Below are 15767 nucleotides of genomic sequence, written 5' to 3' on the forward strand. Positions count from 1 at the left end.
CTTCCATTGTAGTAGCTGATAGCTCCGCTCTCTTTCTGCCTATTGCCTGGCAGTGTCTTGAGATATCGTGGTCATATGCCTTCTTGAGCAATTAACCTTCTGCTAGCTCATGCCCTGCTTTCCATGCATATTCTGTTTCAGCTATTCTTCTCCAATCTCTGAAAGTGAATCAAGGTGAAGATTTGCATCGTGGCTTTCTGTGTGGGTCCATTTGCTTTATTGCATTTCACAGCCCTCCTTAACCAAGGATTAAAATTCCTCAGTGCTTTGTCTCACGTGGTCGTGTTAACTTGGCCACCAAAAAACAACTGCAAGTGTCAGTATTTAAACTCGCATATTCTTTTCCAGACTGGGTATTCATTTTTATTGGCTAATGGAAATTTGCACCAAATGTTTGTTCTCTCTTTAAACATCAGTGAAAGAAACAGGAAAACAAATTATGAAATGTAAACCTATCTATTAAATGACCATCCTGAAGAGATGACTATTCTATAATAAATGTTCCATTTGTTTTCTTGTATGAAGCTACTAATTTTGTCATCTTTACACAGCCGTAGCAGCATTACAACTGTTGCATTTAAAAAGGCAATGTAATTCTACAAGTATGATTTCCCATCCTAAAGGTTAAGAGCATCGATGATGCAAAGCACTGAAGTGATTTTTCTTTTTACTCAACTAGTATTGGGATAAATGAAAAGACCATTACTGACATTATCACTGGTGCAGTATGAATTTTTTTCATGCTTTCTTCCTTTGCTAGTGTAAATCTGTTTTATGCAAAGAATTAATAAGGCCTGAATCACATTGTTTGGAATTCTTTCTGAGCAGTGGTATAGAAATGTTATTGACATAGAAGTAACTCTTAGTAGAGCCATAAAATGAAATAACCAGACCAGTCCTATGATCCACTTATTTTCTACACTGAATTTATAACAATTCAGGTAAAATGGGAAAAAAATAATTTTATTTGAAAGAGAATCATCTCTGCACTTGTATAAAGTCACTTCATAAGGAGAACAGTTCTTTAATTGGAATTATACTTATTGTTTAATTAAATAATATTATTTGTTGTTGCCTCTTGTGTGTTTTAATATGCTCTTGACAACTGTATTAACATCTTTATGTTTGGAGTCTTATTTTCAATAGATGTGCACCAACTAACAGTAACATAACAAATACCTTGATGAAAAATGCCTTATGTAGTAAAGTTTCACTTTTCTTTGTAAGGAAAACTTGCAAAGAATATGCACCCTGTCTGCTTGGAACTGACATAGCGAATTAGAGTTTCTGCTTTGAGCACAATCCATGATCCATCTACAAATTGCATCCAAAATTGTAAACATTTTGAGAAGTATTTTTCTTTCCTCAAGTTTCTGCTCAAACTCCTTTACATTTGACAAATACAAAATCTGCCCTGAACCAACACAATCAGGCAGTGTTTTGAAAGTAATTTAAAAGATAATTTAAAAACTACCTTTTGCTTTAAAATAGGTTCCTTGATTTTTTTTTATTCATTCACGAGATGTGGGCTTTACTGACTGGGCCAGCATTTATTGCCCATCCCTTAGTTGCCCTTGAAAAAGTGGTAGTGAGCTGCCTTCTTGAATCCCTGCAGTCCATGTGTTGCGTGTACACCCACAGTGCTGTTAGGAAGGGAGTTCCAGGGTTTTGATCCAGCGACAGTGAAGGAACGACGATATATTTCCAAGTCAGGATGATGAGTGACTTGGAGGGGAACTCCCAAGTGATTATGTTCCCATCTAACTGCTGCCCTTGTCCTTCTAGATGGTAGTGGTCATGGGTTTGGAAGGTGCTGTCAAAGGAGCATTGGTGAATTCCTACAGTACATCTTGTAGATGGTACACAATGCTGCTACAGTGCGTCAGTGGTGGTGGGAGTGAATGTTTGTGGATGTGGTGCCAATCAAGCAGGCTGCTTTGTCCTGGACGGTGTCAAGCTTCTTGAGTGTTGTGGGAGCTGCACTCATCCAGGCAAATGGGGAGTATTCTTTCACACTCCTGAAATGTGCGTTGTAGATGGTGGACAGGATTTGGGGAGTCAGGAGGTGAGTTACTCGCCGCAGGATTCCTAGACTCTGACCTGTTTTTGTAGCCACAGTATTTATATGACTAGTCCAGTTCAGTTTCTGGTCAATGGTAACCCCCAGGAGTTTGATAATGGGGGTTTCTGTGATGGTAATGCCATTGAACGTCAAGGGGTAATGGCTAGATTCTCTCTTGTTGGAGATGGCCATTGCCTGACACTTGTGTGGTGTGAATGTTACTTGCCACTTGTCAGCCCAAGCCTGGATATTGTCCAAGTCTTGCTGCATTTGGACACGGACTGTTTCAGTATCTGAGGAGTCACAAATGGTGCTGAACATTGTGAAATCATCAATGAGCATCCCCGCTTCTGATATTATGATGGAAGGAAAGTCATTGATGAAGCAGCTGAAGGTAGTTGGGCGAGGACACTACCTTGAGGAACTCCTGCGGTGATGTCCTGCAGCTGAGATGACTGACCTCCAACAACCACAACCGTTTTCCTTTGTGCTAGGTATGACTCCAATCAGTGGAGAGCTTTCCCCCTGATTCCCATTGAGTCCAGTTTTGCTCGGGCCATTTGAAGCCACACTCGGTCAAATGCGGCCTTGGTGTCAAGGACTGTCGCTCTCACCTCACCTCAGGAGTTTGGCTCTTTTGTCCATGTTTGAACTAAGGCTGTAGTGAAGTCAGGAGCTGAGTGGCCCTGGCAGAACCCAAACTGGGTGTCAGTGAGTAGGTTATTGCTAAGCAAGTGCTGCTGGATAGCACTGTTGATGACCCCTTCCATTACTGATGATTGAGAGTAGGTTGATGGGGCGGTAATTGGCCTGGTTGGATTTGTCCTGCTTTTTGTGTACAGGACATACCTGGGCAATTTTCCACATAGCCAGGCAGATGCCAGTGTTGTAGCTATACTGGAACAGCTTGGCAACGGGCACGGCAAGTTCTGGAGCACACGTCTTCTGTATTATTGCCGAAGTATTGTCAGGGCTCATAGCCTTTGCACTATCCAGTGCCTTTTCTTGATATCACATGGAGTGAATTGAATTGGCTGAAGACTGGTAACTGTGATGCTGGGTACTCCTGGGGGAGGCCGAGATGGATCATCCACTTGGCACTTCTGGCTGAAGATTGTAGCAAATGCTTCAGCCTTACCTTGTTTAAGAATGGTAACTTGGTTCAGTTTGATTCATACAGCGGAAAATGGGTTTATCATAAAAATGAGCATTTTTAATCACATTGTCAGTCCACCACCTGTGAGTAACTCAATTTGAAATGACCGAAAGTGTCTTTTTAAAGGAACAGAACCATTTGCTTGTTACCTGGTAGTACAGTAGTCAGTGGAGAAGAATTTTCTTTGCTCCTTTGCTGATTTCATTTCACTGCTTGGACACAGGCTATGAAATAATAAATTATTCTGACCATGATGTCATGCCTTAGTTTACTAGCATACAAATGATACCTTGTCTATTTTTGCTGTGATTTGCCATAGAAATCGCTGACGAGCCACAGGTGTGGCTATGGTGATACTGTTTTAGCCACATGTACTAATTTCAAGAAAAATATTCTTAAACATAATACAGGTGAATGTACATTAAATGTGTATATTTACTTGATAAACATCTACCTCTGTTCATTGTGAAATTTTTAGTCTCCCTCTTTCTGGCATGAATTTATCAGATACAGTGCAGCTTTTGGGTTTTTGTTCAGTTGTTACCAAACAATACTCCCAGTTACAAAACAAAAACAGAATTACCTGGAAAAACTCAGCAAGTCTGGCAGCATCGGCGGAGAAGAAATCAGTTAACGTTTCGAGCCTTCATGGCCCATGTTCATACTCCCAGTTCATCAGAATGATTGCTGAGAATGTTGATTTACACACAGGATGCACCAGACCCATCGCTGGTATCTATCCAGAATATGGTTGGATGACGCTTAGGGTTTGTTATAACATTCCCCATTGGAGCTGCTTATTGGAGACTATAGATTTGATTACTAGCTTTCAAAGTTTACTGTTTGGAGGCCATGAATCCAAAGCAGCTTTGTTGTATGTTAAACATGATAGTGTGAATGTGTGAATTGCCTCTAATTTAATTAGATGAGTGAATTTAGATTAAAGGCATGATTTTAAACTGGAAAAAAGGATTGAGAGAGCATGGATTTGGTACAATTCTAGCTGCGTTTAATGAAAAAAGCTGTTTGTTTCTCTATCACTCTATACTCAACTTACCCCTCTCTTTCTCATGAATTAGGAGGACCTGCAACTCATTCTTCCCACAGCCCAGTACCTTAGCATTAAAACAATGACTATACCACTAGAATCTCTTTCAGTGTATCAAATAAATCAAAGCGTTCTGTTTATTGAGACCTCAGATAAAGAATGACAATTGGAAATCTCACCTGCTGTGCCTGAAAGTGGAATCGACTCTACAGAAGGCTGCACCATCCAATTGAAGTCTAGGAATCCACTAGAGCCTTTACACCAAACTAGACCTACAAATGTCCCATATGACCACAGATTGAGTGATTGTTCCCTTTCACCATTTACATTCTGCCTCACGTGAATGAACAGCCATCACTACACTATCCAAATCAAAAAGAAATATTCGAAACAAGAATAAAGTGGATAATAAAAGCTTTGTATTTAATTACAGTTTCCTGGTTAGTTTCATGGTGGATGCTCGTGGTGGATCCATGCGGGGCTGCAGGCATAATGGGCTTCGTATTATCATTCCCCCTCGGAAGTGCACAGCCCCAACACGTGTGACTTGCCGCCTGGTTAAACGTCACAGACTGGCCACAATGCCCCCTATGGTGGAAGGAGAGGGCCATGCAACTAGGCTAATTGAAGTTGGACCATCAGGTGCTCAATTCCTTGGGTAAGTTCCTAAAAATGCAAACTCTATAAACTGCCAAAGTTATCTTTTTGCTTTGTTTAAAATGCAGTCATTATCAATCCAAAGGCTACATTACACCCGGTTAATTTTGATAAATTTAAAGAAATATTCTTACAGAAAGATTATTTGTCAATATATGTTTCTTCGGATAAGGGCCAGCCTGCTAATATGCAATCACTGAAGAACTTGTCAATCTACAGATCTGGGCAATGTGGTAGTGTAATAGGTGGTGGTGTCTAACCATAAATTACAAAGAAATACAAAACTAAAGCAAGGTTTGTTTTAGCGCTAATTGCAAAATGAAAATTATGCATTTCTAATGTGGCAAAATGTTGTAATGTGTTGTATTTAGAGCACAAGGTAATCAAGATGCAGTAGAAAGATACTCAGCAAGTCTTTTCTTCATTCATCATGAGAGTATAATCACTAATCATTAGCAAGCTATTGTAGAGCAAGAAATAGAGGAACGATGCTAAATTATCCAGCGTTAAATTGTACCTTTAAATATATTCTTAAGTAGAGGTTGATCTAACATATATATTTTGTACATATAATACAAGAACATAAGAATTTAGAGAACAGGGAGAGTCCATTATGTTCCACAAGCCTTTTTCATTTTGATTAAGCAACCCTACCTACCCATCTACACACTCTTTAATCATTTCTCTCTCCATTACAATGAATGGGATTGAACTGTACATGAATTTTTATCATATCTTGTATGGGCTTTATTTGTATTATTAATCTGCATGGTCAAATTACGATTTTGACTTAATATTAAATTGAGATCCCAACATTTAGCTATGCCCAATCAAGTCAATCAAGTACCAGTCAGCTAATATGTAGGCCCAGTGGTGGACTAATCTTGCTGAAACTACGAAGGAATGATACAGGGGCCATAATGAATGCAACACCCTATTAAATGTTAATACTACAGATATGTATCTGTACTGATACAAGTATCTGCACTGGCATCCAGCTGGAAATAAAGCAGTATGTGTCATTTGCATATTACATACATATGTGCTTTATACCATCTCCTCCCCACCTCTGCCGCCCACCATTCTTTTACCTGTCAATCTCACTAGCTTCACTTTGTCAGGGTGACCTTCCAAAAGACCAGTATGAAACATCTTTTGAACTGCTATATTTTGTTGTTCCTGAGAAATCTGTATCTTTTGCAATGAAGCCAAGGTATCAGTAAGAAGCTTAGGATAGTGTAGAATACAAGGGAGAAACTTAGGAAAATAAGAGAGGAATTAAGCCTTTCACAAACAACCTCGTTTTCACTGATTGTCCAGCAGGCAATCACAGAATCAATTGTCAATCAGCCGTTTTTAACTCCTGAATTATAATATCTCATTGATTGAGACATTATCAACAATAACTGATGGTCAATTATTAATATCTGTAATATGTCTTAATTGTAAGATTGCAAAATTCCTAATAATTTTTCAAGCATCCAGCATATTAAAAGAAAAGGTATTGATTGCATGTTAATGATTTCAAGATAGGCAAGGAATATAGGCTTGAATAACTAAAAGAAACAATCAGAACAAAGACTGAATGTTTGTTGGTTTTATACTTTTCATCTTCTCTCTTCCACTGCTGCTTTGGATTTACTCAGTAAACTGCATCTTCCTAATTCTCCTCCCCCTCTAAATGAGGGAGAAAGCTTGGTTAGCCGAATCCTGCAGCTTGGGCCTTCAGGAACCAAATTCCTTGGGTAGGAGAGACAAACAAAATGTTCAGAGAAGAATTCATTGGATGCCTCCATGCATATTCCCTGCAACCCTTTCCAACACTCTTTATGCTTTAATTTTTTAACACATCTATCTTTATCCCTAACGTGTTTAAATGTTTCTTTTTTGTGTATATAATATATATATAGATATAAATATAAATATATTATATATATATGGATCACATTCGCTAGAAGTAAACTGTTGTAGTGTTCTGTGGCTTTGTGTTGTGAATGTTGTCATAGCTGGGAATACTGTGCTTAACATAGTAAGGAACTCCCTCTGTTGCTTTCCTACCCCTCCATCCCTTTTGTTAATTCCTCATGTGTTAGTGGACATTATAAAATGTTCACTCATATTTTCCTATCCTTGTTAAACTGTGTATTAAATTGTAGTCTGTAACAAAGTGAAATGGAAACTGAAAGAAGGCTTATTAGAAAGACGTAATACAAGCGTGCTGAAGTTCTTGTGTCTTGTTACCTATTTATAGGCTAGGATCCTGCTAAGATTTAAAATAGTTAAGTCCTGGGTCTCAGTTGGGCTTAACTTTTTAAATCCAAAAAATAAATTCAACCCAGCATTTTGCCTCTTTAGATACAGTGTGGTCTTAATGGTCTTTTTCTCTTCCTCATTTCTTTCCTGTGATACTACGTTTTTTTCCCCCCTTGATTCATTTACAACACAAAATCAAAATCATGTTGCGCTATTAGTTAAGATGAGTCAGCTGTGGTGGGGATGGAGGAGAACAATGTAAAATATTTAATGTATGCATGATAACACAATCAATTTGATTGTTTTGCCCATTCATGCCCCATTCATTTTTTATTTTCCATTTTTATCTCTCGATGTATCTCCCAATATTTTCTTGCTGCTGATTCATTTATTCATTTGGAAAATGCTACCAATTTCCTTTGCAATTGCTTTCCTAATTACCATTACTGCTCATTCTCTTATCCATTTTCTCTCAAGTTGCTGTTTTATATCTAACCTTTTCCAACTATCTTTAGTGTCTGTGTTTTCAGCTCTGTTGTTCCATTCCTTTGTGCTGTCAATCTGCATCTGATGCCGGGTACCCCATGTTCTATGTGGTTGGCCTCCATGCAAAAAAAAAAAAGTTGGATTTGGAGCCCTCTGATTAGCAGAGAGTGGGAAATTTTGTCTGCACCACTATTTGATAATCAGACCTTTTAGTTCCTTTTGCTTTGATAGTTAACACATTCTTGACGAGGAAGTACATTAGCAGAATCATTAAGTACAGAACCAGCAACAACACCAGTCACTGTTGCAGCAAAGGCCACCAAGATGTATACGTAGCTAGATGTCAAGCAGAGGTAAATGATATTTCTGAGAATTATTTACTGAAGAACATTCCTTCACATTTCTTGTTTCACTGGGTAAATGTATTCTAATATTGCTACACTGTTCAAATAAAAATAAATTCTAGTAGTTTTATTACTTAATTAGGAAGCAGCCCTTATTCAATTACAAATACTGGATTTATATCCTTACTCATGACAATTAAGGGCTGAATTTTCACCACGGAGGCAGGAAACAGGAGGCGGGTCTGTTTTTGGGTCAGAACATCTCCTCCAGTGGGAAACTGATTAACGTTCAGATTTTCATGGTGTGAGTCCTTAATTGATATAGATACGGGTTTCCTGTCATCTTAAAGCCAATGGGGATAGGAATGGAGACGGGTCAGATGAAGTGTGAGACTCATTTAGATACCTCATGTCAGCCATCACTGAGGCTGCTGGCTGTCCTGAGGGAGTGATCAGCGGTTTGTGCCACTGCAGTGTTCCACTGCACCAAAGATAAGCGAGATGTCCCAGGAGAGCTGGACACTTGGCACCCAGAGCATAACCCTCCCTCCATTGATGCCGACTTGGATCTAATGCTGGAGACTGTGGGCAGAATTTTCCGTGCCCATTGGCAGCTGATGTGTTTGGCGGTGTGAGCGGACAGTATGGCGAAGAGGCAAAAATTGGTTTCATGATGTTGTGAAACCAGTTTGCAAAAGTCCACTCTGCCCGTCAATGGCGGCCAACGTTTCCCACCGTTGGACGTCATGAACCTCATGGTAACGCATCTTTATATTATTATGAGCGCAGCTTTCCAGGATTATCCCCCACGCTGGACCATCCAAGTACATCGGGGTGATTGCGCGTCGACGAGTTGCATTTTGGAGGGAACTCGGAAGTGAGCGCACAGTAACATTGCGCAGCACTCGCAAGGGTTGCCAGTTGGATTTAAAGGTTGTAGTGCCGTGCATTAAGGCGAGGGCACAGGCAAGTCACTTTTTCCCAGCTCGCTGACAGTGCGGTGCCAGGGCAAGGGCTGTCCTGTGGTTGAGGCGAGCTGTGGGGAGAAGGGGGGCAAGGGCTGCACTATGGTTGAGGTGACTTGGGGGGGAGGGGCAAGGTCTGCACTGTGGTTGAGGTGACTTGTGCAGGGGGGCAAGGGCTGCACTGCAGTTGAGGCGACTTGGTGGGGGAGCAAGGGCTGCATTGCGACTGAGGTGACTTGTGGATGGGGGGGCAAGGGCTGCCCTGCAGTTGAGGTGACTTTTCGGGGGTCAAGGGCTGCACTGCAGTTGAGGCGACTTGGTGGGGGAGCAAGGGCTGCCCTGCGGTTGAAGCAAGTTGTGGGAGGGTGGCAAGAGCTGCACTGCAGTTGATGGTAGTGCACATGCGGGTGGGGTGCAGTGGGGGGAAGCGGCCATGCATTAGGGAAAGTTTGTATAAAGTGACCATTCCTCCACAGCTGAGGCAGTTCAGATGCAGGCACATTGACATGCATGGAGTTGGGCTTCTAGCTTATCTGCCCTCTCAAACAATGCAGGGGCATGAAAGTGCCACCAAGTGCTCCAGAGCTTTTCACCCCTCTGGCACAGACTGCAAATTAATGAGCATTTTAGTGGACTGCAAAACAGTTGGACACCTGGGCATGTTGTACAATCTCCTTGCTAAATCTGGCTATAGAGCAGTCACTGGTGGAGATGCTCACAGCCCCTTGCAATGTCATCATCCTGGTTTGGACCAGTCTCCCCCATGGTTTAAGCTAACAGTGCTGCCTTGCAGTGTGGGTTAGGAGAATGCCTGAGCTGAGAGCACAGCATGCAGTCCAGTGGGCAAAACTGCTGTCATTTGGCAGGTGGAGTGGGGTGGGGTCTCAGGCAGCCATGCAGCGCAGTAAACTCTGGCCATCCAAGTGGTGGCCAGCACTATCCGGGATGCATTAAGAGGCCTTCAGACTTAACCAAGAGAGGTTCTTAGTACACCCAAGCTAACCCACATGTCTCTCTCTTTCATCCTGCAGGGGGAGTACATCAGGATCATGGAGCCTGGTGACCTAGCTGTGATCCTCATCGCTTACAGAGAGTGGAAATGAAGGAGAAAAGAGATCAAGAGACGCCTGGCTGGCAGAGGGAGGAGTAGCACCCTCAGGAGAAAGGGGTGGCTGGGACTCCTGCACACACCGCTGAAGAGCCACAGCAAGCCATCACTGATTGGCGCCTAGCTAGACCCAGGGTCTATAGACGCCGATTTTCATTCCTGCAGATGTCCAGGAACCAGTGTTCGCTGAAGATTGCGCATGTCTAGGGGACTGGTCGCTCACATCTGCCACCTGCTGCAGGATTTGGCCCCATGGGGAGTTGGAGGGCATCCACTGCCCGTGGCCATGCAAGTGACCGTGGCGCTCAATTTTTATGCCAGTGGCTCCTTTCAGGGCTCCACAGGTGACCTCTGTGGGATATCACAAGTCTCCATCCAAATGCGTCCATGAGGTCACAGGCTCTACCTTCACGAGAGCACACAACTTTGTGCATTTCGCCCAGGACCACGAAAGCCAGGATGCGAAGAGCTCTGGGATTTGCCCAGATCTCAGATTTCCCACAGGTGCAGGCTGCCATCGTCTGCACTCACGTGATGCTCAGATCTCCGTCGCAACAAGCGGTCAACTATGTCAACCGCAAGGGCTTCATTTCACTGAATGTGCGACCACCACAAACGCATCCTGCATGTAGGAGCTCCTGGATAACATGATGATCCGGGGCAAACACGTCTGCAGTGAATGTTTGCGGCTTGAGGAACTTCGGCTCAGAGTCATTGAGCTGGAGGCTGAGCTGCAGACTCTGCGACACATCAGGGAAGGGGAAAATTATCTGGATGCCCTATACCAGGAGGCAGTCACACCACTTAGGATAGGGTTTTCTGATTTGGTCAGTGGCAAAGGACAGGAGCATGTGACTGCAAGTGAGGCAGGTAAGGGCACCCAGAGGGCAGAAATGCAGGAATGTGAGCCTTTGCAATTGCCCAACAGCTTTGAAGTTCTCTCAGCTTGTTTGGATGAGAGTGGGGGCACCGTAGTACAGGAAGCCATCCAAATGCGGGGAGCAAAAAGGAATGTAGTGGTTGTAGGGGACAGTATAGTGAGGGCGATTGACACTGTTTTCTGTAGCAAAGAGCGAGAGTCCAGACGGCTTTATTGCCTGCCCAGTGCCAGGGTTTGGGACATCTGCTCAGGACTGGAGAAGAACTTGCAGTGGGACGGGGAGGATCCAGTGGTCATGGTCCATGTAGGTACCAACGACATAGACAGGATGAGGAAGGAGGCCCTGCATAGTCAGTATGATGAGCTAGGCACCAAATTGAGAAGTCAAAGGTAGTCATTTCTGGATTATTACCTGAACCATATGCAAGTTGACCTTGGACAAATATGATTAGAGAAATGAATGCATGGCTGAAAGACTGGTGTGGGAGAAGTGGGTTCCGGTTTGATGGGCATTGGCGCCAGTATTGGGGAAAGTGGGATCTGTACCATGAGGACAATCTACACCTGAACCGTGCTGGGGCTGGTGTCCTCACAAGCTGCCTAACTAGGGACGTAGAGAGGGCTTTAAACTGAATAGTGGGGGCAAGGGATCAAATTTGGGAAGATGTGGTAAACCAAAGAGTAGAGACAAGTATTATTATGGGAAATGATAAACAGACTGTGACAGGAAGGGACAGAAAGTACCATTCTAAGAGTAAATCAGCAGATAAGGCTAGACGCTACAAAAATAATAAAAGGACAAAACTAAAGGCTCTGTATCTAAACGCATGTAGTATTTGAAACAAAACAGATGAACTGATAGCACAATTAGAAATAAATAAATATGATTTGATAGCCATTACAGAGATGACATAAATTGGGACCTGAATATTGAAGGGTATGAGACATTTAGGAAGGACAAGAAGTTAGGAAAAGGTGGAGGGGTGGCTCTGTTAATTAATGATGGTATTAGCACATTAGAAAGAGATGACCTAAGTTCAGGAAACCAGGATGTGGGAGCAGTTTGGGTTGAGATGATGAATGATAAAGGCAAGAAGTCAGTTGTGGGAGTGGTGTACAGTCCTCCTAATTGTAACTACACAGTAGGACAGGGTATAAAAGAAGAAATAATGGGAGCTTGCCAGAAAGGTACAGCAATAATCATGGGGGATTTTAAGTTACATATAGACTAGAAAAGTCAGATGGGCAAAGGTCATGTAGATGAGGAGTTCATAGAATGTTTTCGGGCTAGTTTCTTAGAACAGCACATTCTGGAGCTAACCAGAGAGCAGGCTATGCTAGACCAGGTATTGAGCAATGAGATAGGGTTAATTGGTAACCTCCTATTGAAGGCACCCCTAGGTAGCAGCGATCATAATTTGATTGAATTTTACATTCATTTTGAGGGAAAAACGAGTGCATCCAAGACTAGTATTTTAAAATTAAATATGGGTAATTATGAGTGCATGAAAGCAGAGGTAGCTAAAGTGAACAGGCAAATGAGGTTAAGGGATATGTCAATAGAAGTTCAGTGACAGATATTTAAAGGGATATTTCAGAATACACAGAATATATACATTCCAAAGAGAAAAAAAAATTCCAAGGGGAAGTCCCACCATCCGTGGTTAACTAAAAAAGTTAAGGACAGTAACAAACTAAAGAAAAAGCATATAATTACACAAAGCTGGGTGGCAGGTCAGAAGATTGGAAAGAATATAAAGAACAGCAAAGAATGACAAAAAGATTAATAAGGAAGGTAAAATTAGAGTATGAGAGAAAGCTAGCTAGTAATATAAAGATGGATAGTAAGAGTATCTATAGATAACTAAATAAATGAGTTAACAAAGTGAACATTAGTCCTATAGAGAGTGCGTCTTGGGGAATTGATAATGGAAAGTAAAGAGATGGCAGATGAATCAAACAGGTATTTTAGCTTCAGTCTTCACTATGGAGGACACAAGAAAGATCCCGGAAATAGCTGTAAATCAGGAAAAGGAAGTGAGAGAGGGACTCGGGGAAGATTACAATCACCAGGGAAGTTGTATTGAGCAAATTGTTGGGGCTGCGGGCTGACAAATCCCCAGATCCAGGTGGACTTCACCCTAAAGTCTTGAAAGAAGTGGCTAGTGAGATAGTTGATGCACTGGTTTTAATTTTCCAAAATTCCCTAGATTCAGGGAAGGTTCCATTAGATTGGAAAATAGCAACTATGACTCCTTTACTCAAAAAGGGAGGGAGACAGAAAGCAGGAAACTATAGGCCAGTTAGCCTAACACCTGGCATAGGGAAAATATTAGAAGCTATTATTAAAGCTGTTATAACAGGACATTTAGAAAAATTGAAGGCAATCAGGCAGAGTCAACATGGTTTTGTAAAAGGGATATCATGTTTAACCAATTTATTGGAGTTCTTGAAGGAGTCACAGGTGCTGTGGATGTACAGTACTTAGATTTCCAGAATGCATTTGATAAAGTGCCACGTCAAAGGTTATTGCAGAAAATAAAAGCTCATGGTGTAGGGGGTAACATATTGGCATGGATAGAAGATTGGCTAGCTAACAGGAAACAGAGAGTTGGCATAAATGGGTCTTTTTCTGGTTGACGGGATGTAACAAGTAGTGTGCCACAGGGGTCAATGCTGGGGTCTCAACTTTTTACAATTTATACAAATGACTCGGATGAAGGGACCAAAGGAATGGTGACTAACTTTGCTGACGTCACAAAGATGAGGTAGGAAAGTAAATTGTGAAGAGGATGGAAGGAGGCTACAAAGTGACATAGGTTAAGTGAGAGGGAAAAGATCAGGCAAATGGAGTATAATATGGGCAGGTAGGCAGGAATGTGCCTACATTGAACGTGGTTACATTCAAATCAGCCATGATCTTATTAAATGGCAGAGCAGGCTTGAGGGGCCGAGTGGCCTACTCCTGCTCCTAATTCGTATGTATGTAGGTCTGCACGTGGTTCCCAGGGAGTGTCCAGGACTCCTACATTCTCAGTCGGTCTCAGATCCTTGATGTCTTCCACGGTCCACAGAGGCTGCAGGGTTGGCTCATTGGGGACAAGGGCTACCTGCAGAGGATGTGGCTGATGACACCTGTGTTCAGCAGCGCGAAGGTACAATGAGGCTCATGCTGAAACTTGTACCTTGGTGGAGCAGACCATCGGGATGCTGAAAATAAGGTTCCAGTGCTTGGACTGGTTTGGCGGAGCCCCGCAATATAATCCACAGAGGGTGCAATGCATCGCTGTAGCCTGCTGTGCCCTTTACAACCTGGCGCTGCAACGGCGTGAGGACCTGGCTGAGGAGGAGATGAAAGAGCTGGATGTCTCTTCCGATGAGGAGGACGTCGATGGGGATGAGGGTGAGGAGGTTCTCAATGATGAGGATGACTGCGATGAGGCCATTGCACAGGCCAGATGAGGCAGGCGTGCTCAGGAGACCCTCATAGCTGCTAGATTTGCGGAAGATGATTATGACATGCAGTGAGGAGACACCATTGATCCTCACATTGCACCTGTGAACGTTTGACTGGCAGATGGCTGTGCACATACTCTCTGTGATAAGGCTCCTGTCATGGAGACACAGCGAAGGCCCTAATAGTTGCTCAATACCAGGAGGATGATGACATGCAGTGAGGATACTCCATAGATCTTCACATAGCCGCTGTGAATGTCTGACTTCTGTCTGGCCGAGGGCAGCTCACTTGTGCTCTGTGATCTGGGTCATATCATGGGGATGCAGCCGTGAAACTTTACTTGCACCTGATGCTTTGTCAGCCTTCAGCGCATGACCTGTTCAGGAGTGCAGTGTCACTGTTCATGGACGCTGACGAGCTGGGGGGCCAGCACCACCTTAAAGGTGCTGAGAGGACACAGAGAGAACAACGGAACTCTGTGATGCCTGCCCACAACATTCTGGCACCACCGAGGTGCAGCCATCAGTAATGTTTCCAGGGAGTGTGAGGCTGGACCATCACTTTGGTCTGAAGGTTGCACAAAGCACAGGGAAGAGGCCCTGGACTGAGACACCTGCCTTTATCTTGTGTAGGAACCAAGGTTTCACATCTGAGTGACACGAATGCTGCTCATCAGAACAAGGAGTCATAGGCAGGGTGACATTCTTGGGAGTTTATTCACAATAGTGAACAGTATGTACAAGTGATTAAGACTCGTGCCCTGGCTATGCAACCACACCTTCCCAATCTTCCTAACCCTGCCGCTGTGTCTTGGTGCTCCCCGGATATCCACAGTGGAGGTGGAGGCAGCTTACTGACTACTATGCTCTGTCTGTGATGACTGTGATGGGCGTCTACTAGTGGGCTAAGCCCTGGAGGGCCCGGCCTGCTTTTGGGGTCCTGCTGTGTGGCATCCCCCTCGGCCGGCAAAACTGGAGCTACTGGGGTCACAGGAAGAGAGGATTTGGATGGGGCTGGACACTCCCGGAGTCACCTTGGATGGCCCCGGGGTGTGCACCTGCTGATCTTCCTCCCTATGAGTGCCCAAGGGCCCCTGGCTGACTCCTTGAGGAGAAGGGGAAGTTGGAGTGAGATCGAGCTGCCCCACACCCCTCTCACGTTGACACCTTTGGAGGCCAACTATGGCTTCAGTGGTGGAGTTCAATCCACGCAGCAGTGGAGGACTGATGTTCTGGACCAAGGTCTCCATGGCAGCTGCCATCCAACCAGTGTTGACCTTGGTGCATTGGCAGGCCAGCGCTATCACCTCCGACTGAAGGTGGATGGACTCCTCCATCGTGCTTTGCAATCT

General features: G+C 43.5%; 1 protein-coding gene across 6 annotated transcripts in view; it reads left to right on the forward strand.

Moving 5' to 3' along the window:
* The window catches only part of LOC144681248 (ankyrin-2-like), an 866008-nt gene that overhangs the window by 718002 nt on the left and 132239 nt on the right, over positions 1-15767 (forward strand). For 4 of the 6 annotated variants that reach the window (XM_078542890.1, XM_078542902.1, XM_078542891.1 and 1 more), the window contains exon 26: positions 4700-4924. In XM_078542890.1, the coding sequence (XP_078399016.1) occupies positions 4700-4924 (225 nt within the window). Of the gene's footprint in view, positions 1-141; positions 175-4699; positions 4925-6569; positions 6669-15767 lie in introns of all 6 variants that reach the window. The other 2 variants (XM_078542889.1, XM_078542897.1) reach the window with 2 other exon arrangements.

Source organism: Cetorhinus maximus, chromosome 1 (genome assembly GCF_964194155.1).
Source record: "Cetorhinus maximus chromosome 1, sCetMax3.hap1.1, whole genome shotgun sequence".
Taxonomy (NCBI): Eukaryota; Metazoa; Chordata; class Chondrichthyes; order Lamniformes; family Cetorhinidae; genus Cetorhinus; species Cetorhinus maximus.